Source organism: Microcebus murinus, chromosome 5 (assembly GCF_040939455.1).
Source record: "Microcebus murinus isolate Inina chromosome 5, M.murinus_Inina_mat1.0, whole genome shotgun sequence".
In the NCBI taxonomy this organism is placed as follows: domain Eukaryota; kingdom Metazoa; phylum Chordata; class Mammalia; order Primates; family Cheirogaleidae; genus Microcebus; species Microcebus murinus.
In genome coordinates, this window is record NC_134108.1 from 97,616,895 (window position 1) to 97,634,322 (window position 17,428).

General features: G+C 35.3%; 1 protein-coding gene across 1 annotated transcript in view; it reads right to left on the reverse strand.

Moving 5' to 3' along the window:
• Nucleotides 1-5,911: 5,911 nt before the first annotated feature.
• The window catches only part of CD2AP (CD2 associated protein), a 142,929-nt gene continuing 131,412 nt past the window's right edge, over nucleotides 5,912-17,428 (reverse strand). Inside the window, exons 17-18 of the mRNA XM_012744824.3 lie at nucleotides 16,657-16,720; nucleotides 5,912-8,853 (exon numbers count right to left, since the gene is read on the reverse strand). Coding sequence (XP_012600278.1) covers nucleotides 8,812-8,853; nucleotides 16,657-16,720 — 106 coding nt within the window. The 3' untranslated portion in view covers nucleotides 5,912-8,811. The remainder of the gene's footprint in view (nucleotides 8,854-16,656; nucleotides 16,721-17,428) is intronic.

Consider the following 17,428-nt stretch of genomic DNA (forward strand, 5'->3'; position numbering starts at 1 on the left):
GAGCGATCCTCAGCCTCCCAGGGTGCTAGGATTACAGGCATGAGTCACCAAGTCCGGCCATTATCACTGGTTGTTGTTTTTGGTTTTTTTTTTTCTAAACCCCCCTCCCCAATCACTGGTTTTTGTCACTTGTTCAAAATACTGCCTAAGCCCTGGGCCCAAACCAACTGATGTCCACGCTTATCTCCATATTTACTGCAGAGGGCTGGCTGTTATTGTACTTAGTAGTGGAAAGAGCTGTGTGATGTCTTGCTCAGTTCTCCTCACGGCTTGTTTCATGTTTAAAGTCTCTCAGATGACCTTGTGGTTTTTTTTTTTTCCAGGGTAAGACTGTTCTCTGCTTCTCTGACCTTGTAGTCATGTCATCATGACAAAATGGACATTTTAATCCCGTTGGGGAGATAAAAAGTATTTCCTGCTTAGAATCTGAGCTGAAAATAGATTCGTTTCTTCAGCCATGGCCATGGCACCATGCACCCTACGCTGGCCACCTGCTCTGGGCTGCACTGTCAGAATCCAACTCCGTGTGAATTACTCTAGGACCCTGGGGAGAAGACAGAAGTGGCAAAACAAGATGCCCAGCCAGAGATTCTTTGAGAAGCCCACACAAGCACAAGCTCACTCTTTTGTGAGCTTGTTACTTAACTAACCATAGATGGGGCTTGTTTCCTCGTTTGACCTGAAATAGGAGCACATTGCAGGACAAAATGGAGAAAAGGAGCCATTCCCAGAAAATCAAGAGCAGGTAATAGCAAGTAACACGTGTCAAAAAGGGCCTGGAACGCACTGCGGCAGCCTGGGTTCAAAGGAGTCTTTAAGGCATCAACATCCAACAAAAGGAACAAACAAGAGCATGAGGGTTTTGTAGCTGTTGATCTGATTGTTCTCCCAGAGCTCAGGGGCCCCATTCTCTCTCTTCCCTGAGTACATGACAAGAGGGAAAGACTTTAAATTGGGGCAAAAATGTTCTTTAAATATCTTATAAAATATGTTCTTTCATATCTTATGAAAAAATGACTTTAAATATCTTATAAAGTGGTAAGACTTGAGTGACTTGCCAAATTCACACAGCTACTAATTTTTTGAGCCCGTCTGATTCTAAGGCCTCAGCTCCTTTCACTCTTTCGTGTGGCACTTTCTGGAAGAAGTGCTATGGCTAAGACAGTGGGGTGGCTGTGTCCCAGTTCTGGGTAAATTCAATGAGCCCTTTGATTTTATTTGCTGCTACCACCAGTACTTGACTGGCACAAATAAAAAGAAGAGCTTTATTTGACTGCCATCTAGTGGTCATTTAATTTCTTTATGGAGGCTAAGTAGGGTTTGTTTCTCATGTTTTTGCTAATAAGCCATGAAAATCATTTTAACTTTGCAAAGATGTACACTAAGATATGAAGAATGTTTCCTAAAATCTTAACTTCTATAACCATGTCACACAGAGAAATAAATCTAAACAGACGAGATCGTGAAAAATTGACTTCATATTTAGTCTCTTACTGATGGAGAAATTTTACACTCGGACAATATAAAGGATCACAAGGAGTGAAAGAAGTAGCACTAGACAAAATGATGATCACCCATTCAGGCTCCTTCTTTCCTGCACATTATCTATGTAGATGGTGAAGTCATAATAAAGCTTATGACCAAGAGCACAGGCTTCAATTTAGGCTGCCTGGGCTCAGCCTTTAGCTCAGTGATTTGGCCAAGTTGGTTGATCTTTCTGAGCCTGTTTCCTCATCTTGGGGGATAATAATAATACCTAGTACATAAGATTGCTGAGATGATTAGACAGGATAAACAGCTAGATAAATAAGGTGGCAATTACTTGGAACAGTACTGGGTACACAGTAAGCACAATACAAACATTTGTTATGGGTATTTGACATGATGCCTATTTTTAAAGATAAGTTCACTATAGAATGTAGGGTAAACTGACCACCTAAAGTCCAGTACCTAAAATCTGTTAAACACATTGTAAGAGCCAAATGCAAGGTCCCTGGAACCATGGCTCTTTTATAGCAATTGGCATAATGGTTAATCTGGAGGAGATAGTTCAATTTGAATACTTGAATATTTGAAGAGGAAAGAAGAAAGAAAAGGCAAGAGAGGGTCTAGACAAGGGGTAAAGAGGGACTACTTCTTTTTTGTCATTTATTTATTGATTCATCCACTAAACATTTACTGATTTGTCTACCATAGGCCAGGGACCATATTAGGTTCCTAGGCCACCAGTTCTCAAAATGTGGTCCACAAGGTCAAAACTACATTTATAATATTGATAATACTAAGATGCTGGGTTTTTCCATTCTGAGATTTGCACTGATGGTGTAAATGCAATGGTGAGTATTGTCTCAGTATGCATCAAAGCAGTGCCAAACTATCATTGTTCTTCACCACCATACACCCAGTAAAAAGGAAATGCCTTTCAATGTGATCACTTTCTTTTTCTCATAATTTCATATAATGTAGTTTCCTGATACCAAATCTTTACAAAGTGAGAGTGATCTATGGTGACCAGGTTTAGATAGTAAAGTTATGCTGGATTCATAAAAAACTGGGGAGTTTTCCATCTTTTTCTATACCTTAGAGTAATTTAAGATCAGTTAAAACACAGCTATCATCCCACCTGGGCTCGATGCCTTTTTCAGTGGTAAAGCCTTAAATACATTTCCTAATTATTTATGGTGTGATTAACCAATTAAAATGTTCTATTTCATTTTGGATCAACATTCATTCTTTATTCTTAAGGTTCTATAACTTAACAGATAGGTCTTGGTGTTACATATCTTGTTAATTACTCCTCCTGGACCAGAGGACTTTAATCAACCCTTTCTTCAGGATAATTGCTTTTATTCTGGCATAGATTTGAATATAACACATGCATCTATAAAGATACTTGTATATGTCTGATCACCTTTGAATGGAGTCAGTTATTTACTGAATAGCCCATGGAGCGGGAGGAGGGTGAGAAATATAAAGTCAGTAAGTTATCTAAAACACTCATTAAATCTGTTGTCTTCCCTAAGGGCATGTCTTCCCTTCTCTTGGTTCTTAGCCTTCAAATTAATAGGTCGTATACTTAGTGTGGCTTCTCCTGCAGTTCCACATTTCCCTGCTACTCTGCTGTACAGGATTTGGGCCTAAGATGACCAGATGGGCCTTTCAGAGAAATTTGCATCTGGCCCCAAGTCTGAGGAGGCTGGTCAGACTTCAGACTGTTCCAAATCTCAAAGCATTTGGGAGGTATCTTTATTATAAATTGCAGTTGTTTCCTTATTTCATTTGCGAGGAAATGTTTTTGTCTTAAATCTGTTTTAATCTATTAAACCTATTTTTAATTCCATTTGATGTTTTTAGTGGGTTTGGGGGAGATACGATGACAGCAAAAATGTCATTACTCTATCTTATCAAATTATCTGCATTCTGTTCAACTAATGTTTAGGGATATTGCTAAAAATACATTGAAGCAGCTCAGGAAATTTCACCCCAAAATATCACTCTTTGGTCTAAAGAGTATTTTGAATTAAAGGCCTTTAGAGATCAACAGGCCTTGAAAAGGGCTTTCCCTCTTTCTTCATAAAAAACCAGACTCATCAAAAAGAAAAATCAACTTCCCTTCCCTGTTACCTCCATATATTACAGGAAAGAAAACCAAGAATGCAACCAGACCTGGCCCAAATCGTTTCAAATACAATACCTGTCTCTCAGGTTTATTTGACTTATTTTTAAATCAACCTGTTTCCCCTCATCCATTAATTCTCCCCAGTATCTATTCATCGTCCCTAGTAACCATTTATTGCCTCAAAACAGGATTACCTATATTCCTCATCTACTCCACCCCTCATATTAGAATATGAGGGTATATAAATTTCTGGATCCCATTAGGATATTGGGTAATCACTCTGTGACTCTCCCCAAGTGCAAATTAAATATCTTTCTCTGCCTTATTTTTGAGTTGATCTTTCAGCAAACTTTCCAGGGCCAAGCTGAAGTTTCCCCTCACCCCTACAACACTAATACCACAAAAAGTTAACACGTAATTTCCTTTATTAAAGAATTATTACTCAACGCATTTAAAATACTTTTGCTTCTAATAACTTTATTCACACAATTTTAAGCAAACTGGAATTAGTTACTAAGGGACACTTGGAACCTAATAGGAAAGAATACTATTCAATAGCTGCAAAATAACCACATTCTCTTCCATGATTGAAAAAAGTATTGGCATTATATGAGAAATACTGATACCGTGTTTCCCCCAAAATAAGCCCTATCCATAAAATAACCCCTAACAGGATTTCTAAGCATTTGTGCAATATAAGCCCTACCCCGAAAATAAGACCTAGTGATGGGCGTGGCTACGCAGCCTATCTGCACAACCCATGCATTTCCTCATGGGGCGGTAAAGACGACCAGCAGCCCTTCTCATGAACAGCTCCCCAATGAGAGCTCTATTGCTCCATATGAGAGATTAAGGCCAATGGTTCTAAAAGAAATAGAGTCGCAAGAAATTCAGGATGGAATTCAGGGTTTGGAGAGTTATGATGTTCTAGAAGAACTTGACTTAACTATATTTGAATAAATGTAGATTGTTGTACCTGTTGTACTGTACTTAAAAACACACACACAACACATCCCCTGAAAATAAGCCTAGGGTGTCTTCTTGAGGAAAAATAAGTGTAAGACCCTGTCTTATTTTCGGGGAAACACGGTCTATTTCCGAATTTATTTTCCTTATAAGGAACAAGCAGATTCACGATATTTGTGATAAAATAAAAATAAAAGGATCCAGAAAGAAATTGTAGCACCTAGACCCAGTCTCTCTTGAATCTTAATTGGAAAGTAACAGAGCCTAACAGATCCATTTGAGTTAAACTGCTACAGGCTTTTCTTTGAATCGAACTAAATCTGCAAATTTTATCTTCAAAGCCTACCTGCACATGAGTTGGATTAGACAATCTAATGTCCCTTTAAACCTAAATTCTAGAGTCTACACTCCTTCTGTTTCAAATCTTCCAGCACACTACTAGAAAGCCTAGAATAATATATGCAGCACATTTTCAGCAAGAGTATGGGGGCCTTGATGTCCTCCTGATTGCATCTTATTTTTTGTACTTATCAGGACTTTTCCAATTGTGATTTCAGAAACCCAACAACCATATTAGCAAGTTTAAGCTTGAGGAACCAAGCTATGAGTAGCTGAGGCTCAGAAAGACTGTGTAATCAAAGTCCTTCTGGATTCTGTTTCATCTCTTCATGCTCTACTCAATTTTGTTTTTTCAAATCGGGTTTTTCCAGGTGACAGAAAAATATAACTCTGGTGAACTCCCATGGTGAAACTAGCTCTTTTTGTTTCCAATTTTTAAACTCTTGTAGTAATTCAATAACTCAATTTTGAGCCATGTACTCTCTCTCTAGGGCCCATCACTGGGTGTCAGGAAGGTAGAATCTGTAAGATGGTAGCAACTTCCCTTTGAACAAAGCAAATGTAAATAGTATCTCCCCCAAAGAAAGGGATGCTGTATTCAAACCAGGAGGAAAGGAATGGCTCCTTTTTCCTCAATCTTATCAATGTAATTTTCATTGCATCAATCACCGTAAAATGCCCTATAAAAAAGAAGCTTCCTTAATTTTTAAAACCTACTCTATGCCAAGCACTCTACGAGGACTTTTGGACCAATCATTTCAAATTCTCCCCATAACCCTGTGAGCTAGGAATTATCATCTCACAGTTGCAGATGGAAAAAAATACATTCAGGAAGTTTTAATAAAACACAAGAGGTCTAGAACTTTTAAACTTTTAGTTTACTATTTATTGTTCCTTTTACCTGGAAAATTTAAAGTAATATAATTTTCATCATACTCTGCAACACATATATCCTGAAGTTAATGAAAAATAACCAATAAAGACTGATACAATTGGCAATACAATTCTTTATTGTTTTTTCTTTTCAAGGAAGAAACATGCTTTTTATACAGCACCTGTAAACATGTCAGTGAAGTATGCTACTTTGAAATTCCTCCCTCCCCCTTTTTTTTTGGAATGTCAGATTACCACATCAACCGCATAACATAATAGCTACTGAAAGCAAGTCAGGCTAAAATAAGAGTAAATTTTATAGCTAAAAATATTCATAGCAGCAACTTTTAAAAGATGATTTTTATTAAATCAAGTCATTGCACTTGGTCATTTTATTGCTACAGCAAAACAAGGCCATTAAATTATTAATACTTCTCATTTTTGATTTAAATGATTGTCTCATTCTGCTCATACATTTCAAGTTTAAATGCACACATAAAATGTTTATCAAAAATCTAGAAAGCACTTGGATTTTTTTTCTGTGATCACAATAAGAAGCATAAAATAGAGAATCATCTGTTACACAAGGCCTATTCTCTCTTTACATCTTCAGACTTAAATTCTGTAAAGAGTTAACTGTTTTACAATAAAATGGAAGCTCAGTGGTCACACAAAAAATAACATTGAAATACAATTAGGAAATTAAGTAATATTGTGTGTTTCAAAGGATAGGAAACCAGAACTATAGATTCACTAATAATTTGGCAATGATTCAGATTCCATGCTGTTCACCTTTAGTCTGTTATTTATACTCACATGTAGAAAAAAATTACCCCTAAATAAAAGCTATTATTATATATCATTTTGTGATATGAACTTCAAGAATAGAAATGAATAAAAGTTCCCATATCAAGATTGCTAGAATAAAGGAATTTTTCCCTTTAAGTTCAAGTTCATTTGGTTTTATTTTCTTTACTATTTTGTCAAGGGTAGAAAAATATACAAGGTACTTCAATTACTTTTCTATTCTGACTGAGGAGTACACAAACAAAACATTTTAAATGTATTTCAGTACTCATGACCATCCTGATTGTATGTACTAGTGAGAAAATGACCAATAACAGTCTGAAATCTGCTGAAACCTTCTCCCATCCCATTATTAGGGTGGGGAGAAATCACTTAAATTGATTTTCCAGTGAGAAAGCTAGAGGATGATTTCTAGGATACAATGTTTTATTTTTACCTGAGGACTGCCATTAAAAGAACCAAGATTTAATGTATTTAACAAGGAGGAAAATCATTCATTTGACTAGTCATTTAAAAACAGAACAGGAAGGAACAATTCTGTTCAGCAGTGACCTTATTAGAAGAGGCCAAAGACTTTAAAGAGATATAATGCAAATTCTGAATACATAATTAGCATTCCCCAAAAGACCTAATAAAGTTATAAAGTAAACATTTTGTAATTGTGTTTTGGCATTTCTATTATTTTCTACTTTAGATCTCTTATTTGAAACATGACAAAATTTCATTTACACAAGATTTCTGTATTATAAGATTAAAATATAAAGGGAGAATATTGGTTTAGTGGTTTAAAAGAAAAAATGAAAGCATGATGATTGGTACTCAAAATCTGACACTCATTTGCTATAATAAAGCTTAAAACCTATTTTTTCGCAAATAAAATAATTTCAAATTTAAAAATTTTAAATAAGCCCACCTGTGTTTCTAAACATATTACCTATAGATATAACATTTAAAAATGTTCAACTCTTCATAAGTGACTCTGAAGAAATGACTAATTCATCCATTCTATGAAAATGTATTTTGAATATGGTCAACTATATTTGGTTTTAAATAAGTTGTAATGTTAGATTTTATGACATACTAATGCTCTTTGTAAGTTGGTGCCTAAGTAATAGTTCAAAATATCTCCACGAGTTAGTTTGGTCTATTAGGTAAATTATGCATCGTGAAACGTTGAGTATTCACAAGATGATAACTTGTCAAAATATCAAATCTCACACTGAAGTTCTGAAAAGTTTTGTTTTCCTAATATTACCATTATTAAAAATGAGGAGGAGGAGCATGAAGAACTAAATCATAAGATAATGAAATGAGTAACATTTGAAACTATAAAATAAGCAGAAAAGCAAAGCAATAGAGCTGGTGCTTACATATTTCACATGTGCTGTAGCTTCTAGGCACAAGTTAAGGGTTACAATAATATTAGATTCCTTAGACCTAATGAATTTAAAATAAAGTTCATATTTTCCCAAATATGTTAACAATCCAATATACTTTAACTAAATTCCTTTTATGAGTACTCTAGTGCAAGCAATATAAAATATTCTAAAAGTTGAAGAAATTATTTTGATTACTTCATTAGTAATTACTATATGCATGGATGAATAATCCGATTTATAGCTTAGAAACTCCTATTTCATCACCCAAAATATAAACAGCACTGCAGACAAATAGGCACAACAGTGTAATCCTGGGTAAGAGGCTAAAACTAAAAATATATATACAGACACACATATGCATATTTTATATCCCTTATGCATTATGGAAAAAGTAGTGACTATAGTTACTAAAAAGCTAATTTTTCCCTCTCAAATACTATATCTTACAGATTTTTAAAGATATTACCATATTTATAGTATAGATCTCTTTAAAAATAATACTACAAGTTTCCATATAAAAACTATTGTGAACTTTCTTTCCTTTTTATACATATTCAGTAGTATTTTTAAGCAAACAAATTTAAAAAAAGTGTTTGCAATCCCAGCACAGTAAGAAATAAGGCCTCTTTTTTTTCATATTGGCAAAACAAAATATATATATATGAAAAAATTCACCCTTACTCTACTTTTCTATAGATATTACAGTTCATATACTCATATTTCTTTATCACAACACCAGTATTCATTATTGTTAAGTAACAAGTCAGTTGAAGTTCATAGTGTTGCTGCTGAATCCCTGGAACGTTAAGAACACTGGTCCACACCACCTCAAGAAGACAAGACAGCTTTTTTCAGCTTCTCTATTTCCACCTAAAATACAAAACATAAATTGAGAAACAGATAAAATATCCTTACTTTAGTAAAGTTTATTTTATTCTATATAATAAGGATGTGTGATCATACTTTCAAGCCTCCAGATTTTTATTTCCAGATCTAAAATCCAATTTCCTGGTTATACTTGTAATAAATATTGTTGAATCTAGATTCAACAGAAGAAAAACATCATAATAGGAGTTCCTAAATGGCAGTGATGACAAGAAAAAAGCAACTGAAATTCTTTTAGCCAGAACAATGTTAAGTAATGTGAGCAACCGAAATAGAACTGTAAGACAATCAGTTTTACAAAGAACAAAAGAACCCTTGAAATCAACTTAAGAAATGTACATGAATCTGTAATTAAACAAAGGGAGCATTATAGAACAGTAAAAAGTATAAAGAAAGGACCCATTTAGTCCCATGTTTTTCACTAATATCATATGTAATATTGATAAATCACTTAACTCCACTTGGTTTCAATTTCCTCATGTATAAAAAATATGTACTAAATTAATTTTTTTTTTTTTTGAGACAGAGTCTCGCTCTGTTGCCCAGGCTAAAGTGCTGTACCATCAGCCCAGCTCGCAGCAACCCCAATCTCCTGTGCTCAAGCAATCCTTCTGCCTTAGCCTCCGGAGTAACTGGGACTATAAGCATGTGCCACCATGCCTGGTTAATTTTTTTTATGTAAATATTTTTTAGTTGTCCAGCTAATTTGTTTCTATTTTTAGGAGAGATGGGGTCTTGCTCTTGCTCAGGCTGGTCTCTAATTCCTGAGCTCAAATAATCCACCCACACCTCAGCCTCCCAGAGTGCTAGGATTACAGCCACCACGCCCAGCCTAAATTATTTATAAAGCCCAGGAATACATCTAAGATTCAGCCAATGTGTTGGAAATATTTCTACCTTAACACTGAAGGCATCCTTCACTTAACAGAAATTCACAACTTAGGGAACTTAAAGAAGGAAATTAGTTCATTAAATTTTCATGATTAACTATAGAGTATTCTATTTTGACATACCATGTTTCCCCGAAAATAAGACCTACCCATATTCAATATCACTGTCTTTCATTAAAAAAAAAAAAAAAAAAAAGACCTACCCATAAAATAAGTCCTAGCAGGATTTCTAAGCATTTGTGCAATAGAAGCCCTACCCTGAAAATTAAGACCTAGTGATGGGTGTGGCTGAGCAGCCTATCTGCACAAACCATGCATTTCGTAGTGGAGCAGTAAAGAAGACCAGCAGCCCTTCTCATCTGCCCCATTGTGACAGCTACTATCCCAGAGGTGACCAGAAAGGTGCAGGGAGCCCCATCAACAAGGTTGGCTCCCCCTGTCAGGTCTTGGCCATCCTGTGTGTGCTGCAAGCCGAAGCTTTGAGGGGAAAGTTTCCTCAGTGAAGTGAGGAGCAGGACACTCTGCTGTAGGTATTGTGTGTCAGCAGGGGGAAGGAGGAAAGCTGTGGCTGCCATTTTACTCAGCTCTGTGGGCCTCTCTCACCCCCCACAAACACCAGGGGATAGGGGGAAAGCTTCAGCAAGCGGTCTCCTACTAAGCCCAGAAATAATAATACATCCCCTGAAAATAAGCCCTAGTATCTTATATTTCTTGAGGAAATATAAGACCCTGTGTTATTTTCAGGGAAACATGGTACCACAAATGGCTAAGTTGAGGCTCAAAGACATTACATACCATGCCAATGTTTCCACACTAGCAAGTGGCACAAGACTTTTATTGGTAAGGTGTGGGGTTCTAAAGCCCATAGTTTTTGTACTGATTCTGTTCCCAATTCTATAATATTTTGATCATCTTTGACCTTTTATTGCATGAGGAAATATGTAGACCTTGCCTTCTCCTGATGGCGTCACCTCTCTTCTCAACAATGCACATAAACAATACATGCTTTGCCTAACTTCTGACAAATAGTTCGTTATTAAATGATGAGGACTTTGCCACAGTCAAGTATAATTTTGATATGCTCACACTCTCCTAAGGAATTCTTATCATCTAATAGCAATTTATTAATTTCAGGATCTTTCCTGATATAATTCTTTTAATAATATGATTGTCAGCTAAATGTTTTAGCAGCAATGGATTGGGACAAGCCTCCATCTTCAGCCTGGATTGAGATAAGATACTTTTAATTATCAGTCTAATGTGTTATTAGCACCTTTATGCCAAAGACAGCATTACCCAACTGTACCGATTTTAATGGGTGAGGATGCATAGAAAACAGTAAGAAAAACAAATCGGTAGAAGAGGGAAGGATACAAAGTCATTAATACTCATTACAAACTGCTATTTGTGATGTGAATTTAGTTATCAGGAAAATACACCACTAGAGTTTTTCTTTTAGCATTTTTATGTACATTGTTCATTTTTAATCCTTTTCATCATTTCCCGGTATAATTTAATAATGTATAATGTTAACATTATAGTAGTTCAAAGTACTACCTGTAATCTCTGGAGAAACATCTTTCTCTTTTAAATACATGATCCTAAAGCTTTAATGCCTTAAATGTGCTTTTACAAATATAAGGATAAAGCTCTGCCCATTAGGAAAAAATTTATAATACAAGTCAATAGGAGGCTAAGTAACAGCTGACATTGCTAGAGAAATAAAGTCAAATAAATTCTTCAAAAAAGAAACAATTCATTTGACTCTTATGATTTTTATGACAAATTAAGTCACATATACAAATTTAACACCATTAGTTACTCCTATCTAATCTTATTTTCATATATCAGTATGCACATGTATGTATGTATGTATGTATGTATGTATGTATGTATAAAACATAAGAAAAAAAGTCAAGAAATATTTAAAAGTTTCTCAATTTCTACCATGGTTGATACTGGGAATTTAAGATACATTTTTTATATGTATCCTTTAACATGCATTAATTGGGCAATAATTAATTAGATATATAATATGTGCATAGCAATGTGCCAGGAGTTATGGGCAAGATAAAATAGATATAGATCCCACCCCAAATAATCTTATAGTCTAAAAGAGAAGCAAAATAAGTACATAACAGTAATAAGATAGAAATTATTACTTATATATCTTTTACAAAAATAAAGAACATGTGAATTTGGGAAAAGACTAGATTACTTTTAATCAGAAGATGACTAGTATTAACTTAATAAAAGTGATCACTTGAGCGTGGCCCTAAGAATCTGTAGAATTTGGGCATTAGAAGATGAGGCAAAAGGACAATCCAAGAAAACACAGTAAGAGTAAAAATTCAGATGCATTAACTATAAGGCAGAATGGGGGATCAGTAAGTGAGTAAACAAAGCTAACCTAGGACCAGAATGTAAAAACATCTCATATATCAAGTTGAGACATTTGAACTTTATTCATCAAGTAATAAAAAGCTCTTCAAAGAATCTGGGCAAGGTAAGATTAATCCAAGATATCAATGAGAGAAATTCAAGCAAGCTAAACAGAAGACAACAAGCATTAGAACAAGACAGAAATTGTGGGAATAAAGAGATAAAGGTTAGAAGATAAAACTAATAGGACTAAAAGTGAATATAATTAGAAGAGAACAGAAGTACCATGTCTGCATGACTATATAGGCAAAAGAAACCATCAACACACACAGAAAATTAAAAAAAAAAAAAAAAAAAAAAAAAAAAACAGGAAAGGGAGACAACAAATTTAACTGGGGACATGCTAAGTCTAAGTTCATGATAGAACATCCCTGGGGACTAATAGCAGGAAACATGGGATAGAAGCTAGGAAAGGGAGAAATGGATTCAGAGGCGAGATGTCCTAGAGCTAATCATTAGATTAATGGGTGTAGATGAATTATTAATAAAAAGTGAATGCACAGAGAGAGGGGCCAAGGATAGTAGTAAGGAAACATTCACATTTAGGTTCCAAGAAAAAAAAGAAGAGACAGAGAAGTCAGAGACAGAAGAATATAGTATCTATTAGTTCAATCAAGAAAAACCTCTGACAAAGTGGCAATGGTAAAAATGTGACACACCACAGAAAATGAAGAGGAGGCACTGACTTTGGCTAAATTGCAAGGGATTAAGGACTGAACTGGAAGTGAGAAATCAGAGATTGGAAAATACAGACTTTTTTTGAGGGGGTGGAGGTTATTTTTGTATTGCAACAAATGAATCCCAAATGAAAAGAGAAAGCAACTATAATACATCAAAAGGGCAGCTGGACCTAAAAGTGGGCTTCTCTTTGTTTCCCAATAAGGGGGAAAATTTCCATGCAAAGAAGTAAAGGTGTCAATAAAGAGGGTATGTGAGAAGTAAGAGTAAAAATGGAGTTGATAACTTACAAAGTGTGTTACATAATGGAAACAATAATCCTTACATGTTGTTATATGTATCTAATGAGGTAACAAAATGCTAAGCCTACTGATACATAGTTTAGACCTAAAAAGGCATGAGTCTAAGACAAAATAGGAACTCAAGTTTTCTAACTGCAAGTCCTATCTTTTCCCTTGTTCTGCCAAAAAAAAAAAAAAAAAAAAAAAAAGAATAACTAATGAGGCAAGGTAAAAAGTAGGGGGAAGCACAAAATACTTAAATAGACAATAGGAAGGGCTCTGAAAAAAGGCGGAACACAACTTTCTCTGAAACATACAAAAAGAAGAATATAAATGAAAAACACAAATGAGTGAAAAGGAAAATAAAGGAAATAAGTGAAATGGCTAATCACTAGCAGAGAATGAAGACAAAAGTAAACTCTAAGCAAGAAATTAGTGAACTGACAGCCTTCTATCACTGCCATCAGTGCTGAAGGAAAAAAAATTCAATGGCAGAGAAAAAAGAACTATGGGCATACCTTGTTTTACTGCACTTCACTTTAATGTGCTTCATAATATTGCATTTTGTTCCTATTAAAGGTTTGTGGCAACCCTGCATCAAGCAAGTCTACCCATGCCATTTTTCCTACAGTATATGTTTAGTTCATGCCACAGTGTCACATTTTAGTAACTCAAAACATTTTCATTATTATTATATCAGCTATAGTAATCTGTGACCAGTCATCTCTGATGTTACTGTCAAAACTGTTCTGGGATGCAACAAACTGCACCCATATAAAACAGTGAACTTAAGATAAATGCTGTTTTCTCACTGCTCCATTGACTGGCCTTGGTCTCTCTCTCTCTCTCTCCTCGGGCCTCCCTAATCCCTGAGACACAATAATATTAAAATTAGGTCAACTAATAACCCTGTAATGGCTGCTAAGTGTCCAAGTAAAGGAAGAATCACAAGTCTCTCACTTTAAATCAAAAGCTAGGGCCGGGCGCGGTGGCTCACGCCTGTAATCCTAGCACTCTGGGAGGCCGAGGCGGGCGGATTGCTCAAGGTCAGGAGTTCAAAACCAGCCTGAGCGAGACCCCGTCTCTACCATAAAAATAGAAAGAAATTAATTGGCCAACTAATATATATATATATAAAAATCAGCCGGGCATGGTGGCTTGTGCCTGTAGTCCCAGCTACTCGGGAGGCTGAGGCAGGAGGATCGCTTGAGCCCAGGAGTTTGAGGTTGCTGTGAGCTAGCCTGACGCCACGGCACTCACTCTAGCCTAGGTAAGAAAGCGAGACTCTGTCTCAAAAAAAAAAAAAAAAAAATCAAAAGCTAGAAAGAATTAAGCTAAGTGAGAAAAGCAATGTTGAAAGCCAAGACAGGCTAAAAGCTAGACCTCCCTCTTGTGCCAAAAAGTCAGCCAACCAGTGAATGCAGAGGAAAAGTTCATGAAGGAAATTAAAAGTACTATGCCAGTGAACACATAAACGATAAGAAAGCCTTATTACTGAAATGGAGAAAGTTTTAGTGGTCTGGATAGAATTCTGATCAAACCAGCCACAACACTGTCTTAAACCAAAGCCTAATCTAGAGCAAGGTTCTAACTCCCTTCAATTCTACTATGGCCGAGAGAAGTGTGGAAGCTGCAGAAGAAGAAAAATTTGAAGATAGAAGAGGTTGGCTCATGAAGTTTAAGGAAAGAAGTTGTCCTCATAAAAGAACAAGGTGAAGCAGCAAACACTGATGGAGAAGCTGTAGCAAGTTATCCAAAAGACGTAGCTAAGGTAACTGATGAAGATGGCTACACTAAATAATAGATTTTCAATGTGGACGAAACAGTCTTCTACTGGAGGAACATACACCATCATCTAGGACTTTCATAGCTAGAGAGAAGTCCATGCCTGGCTTTGAAACAATAGGCTGATTCTCTTGTTAGAAGCTAATGTAGCTAGTGAAGTGGGAAAAAAAATGCCCATTTACTTTTCTGCAAATCCTAGGGCCCCTAAGAATTATGCTAAATCTACTCTGCTTGTGTTCTAGAAATGAAACAAAGCCTAGATAACAGCACATCTGTACCCAGCATCATGTACTGAATAGATTAAGCTTGCTGCTGAGATTTACTGCTCAGAAAAAAGATCCCTTTCAAAATATTACTATTCATTGACAATCAGTCATCCAATACCTGTGATGGAGACATACAAAGAGATGAATGTTATTTTCATGTCTGCTATCACAATATCCATTCTGCAGCCCATAGATTAAGGAGTTATTTTGACTTTCAAGACTTATTATTTCAGAATTACATTTTGTGAGGCTACAGCTGCCAGATTCCTCTTACAGATCTGAGCAAAGTAAATTAAAATCTTTCTGAAAAGGATGCATCATTCTAGATACCATGTTGTGAGAAGAGGTCAAAATAACAACATTAACAGGAGTTTGGAAGAAGCTGATTCCAACCCTCAAGGATGACTTTGAGGGGTTCTAGATTCAGTAGAGGAAGTAACTTCAGATGTGGGGTAAATAATAAGAAAACTAAAATTAGAAGTGGAGTCTGAAGATGTGACTGAATTGCTGCAGTCTCATGATCAAACTTGAAAGGATGACAAGTTACTTCTTATGGATTAGCAAAGAAAGTGGCTTCTTGGGATAGAATCTACATCCTGGTAAAGATGTTGTGGACGTTATTGAAATGACAACAAAGGATTCTGAGTATTCCATAAACTTAGCTGACAAGGCAACAGGATAATTTCGAGAGGACTGACTCCAATTTTTGAAAAAAGTTCTGTGGGTAAAATGCTATCAAATAGCATCACATTCTATAGAGAAATCTTTCATGAAAGTAAGAGTCAATCAACGTGACAAGCTTCACTGCTATCTTATTTTAAGAAATTGCCACAGCCATCCCACCTGTCAGCAACCACCCTCTTTGGCCAGCAGCCACCAACACCGAGGCAGGACACCCTTCACCAGCAGAAAGATTATGACTTACTAAAGGCGCAGATGATTGTTAGCATATTTTAGCAATAAAATATTTTTAAGTTAAGGTATGTACATTGTATTTTATTAAGACATAGTGCTATTGCACACTTAATAGTCTACTTTATATCACTGAGAAACCAAAAAATTCTTTTGACTTGTTTACTGTGATCTCTGCTTTATTGTGGCAGTAGTCTGAAACTGAACCTGCAAAATTTCTAAAGTAACCTTGTATAGCTCCAGGAGGAACTAGAGTCTTTTAGGAAGCAATAATCATATTTGCTTTACCCATGAATGTATCCCTTGTGATTCAAATACTGCCTAAGAAAGTTAGTGCTCCAAAAATATTTACTGTATAAATGAATGGAATGTGACAGGCAGTTAACAAGATTTTAATTAAATGGCTACCAACCAGAAAGGAGTATCCAACTCAAGTAGGACAGCATAATTTTTACTGGAAGCAACCAGTCAGGTTGCAAAATACATGTCCAGTTTACACTGACTAAAATCTCAACGATGGAAAAAATGAATTACCTCTAGATTACTTCTCATTGCTTTTTCTTCTTCTAAATCTTTTCGCAGTTTTTCCAGTTCTTTCCTGAAAATAAAGTATTTATTATTGTTAACTCTTTCAATTAAACAATCTGTTTGACTTATGTTAACAAGATCTCTGGTGCCTAACATCCTACCAAACAAAGAAAACTTTTTAAGAGTAATAGCAATGCTGACTGAGAAAAAAATCAAATTCTCTAGTTTGAATGGTTCAATATAACAGTTAAAAAACAAAGTAAAACTGTGGTAAGCCTATCTAAGATAAAGAAATTAAGTGAACTGAGAATAGCTCATGATAAAATAAAGAAAGAAATAATACCTGGCTTCTAAAAGCAATTTTACATAATCAGCTGTCATACATGTTCCAGGCTGGAGATCCAGAGCCCAAGCAATTTAGTAAAGTAAGTATCAACACATATCACAATACAAGGAAAATTATAGTTTACTTGATAAAGATAAACCAAGCTTTAAATTTTTTTCTACTTTTAAAAATTAAATATTAAATTAAAATCCCAAAGCTAAACAAATTAAAAACTCCAGCCAATAATCCCCCTACCTCAATTCATGTTTTCATTTTCTTGTGTTCCCTTCTTTCTATACAGTTGTTTGTCCCTCTATAGATAAAAGTATGTATTTTATATTGTCTCTTCATGAATTATTTTAAAATTTTCCTTGCTGCTAAAGTTTTCATATTTGTGATAACTGCTATTTGGTATTCAAATATCCAGGGTTTTTATTTATTAGTTTTTCTGGG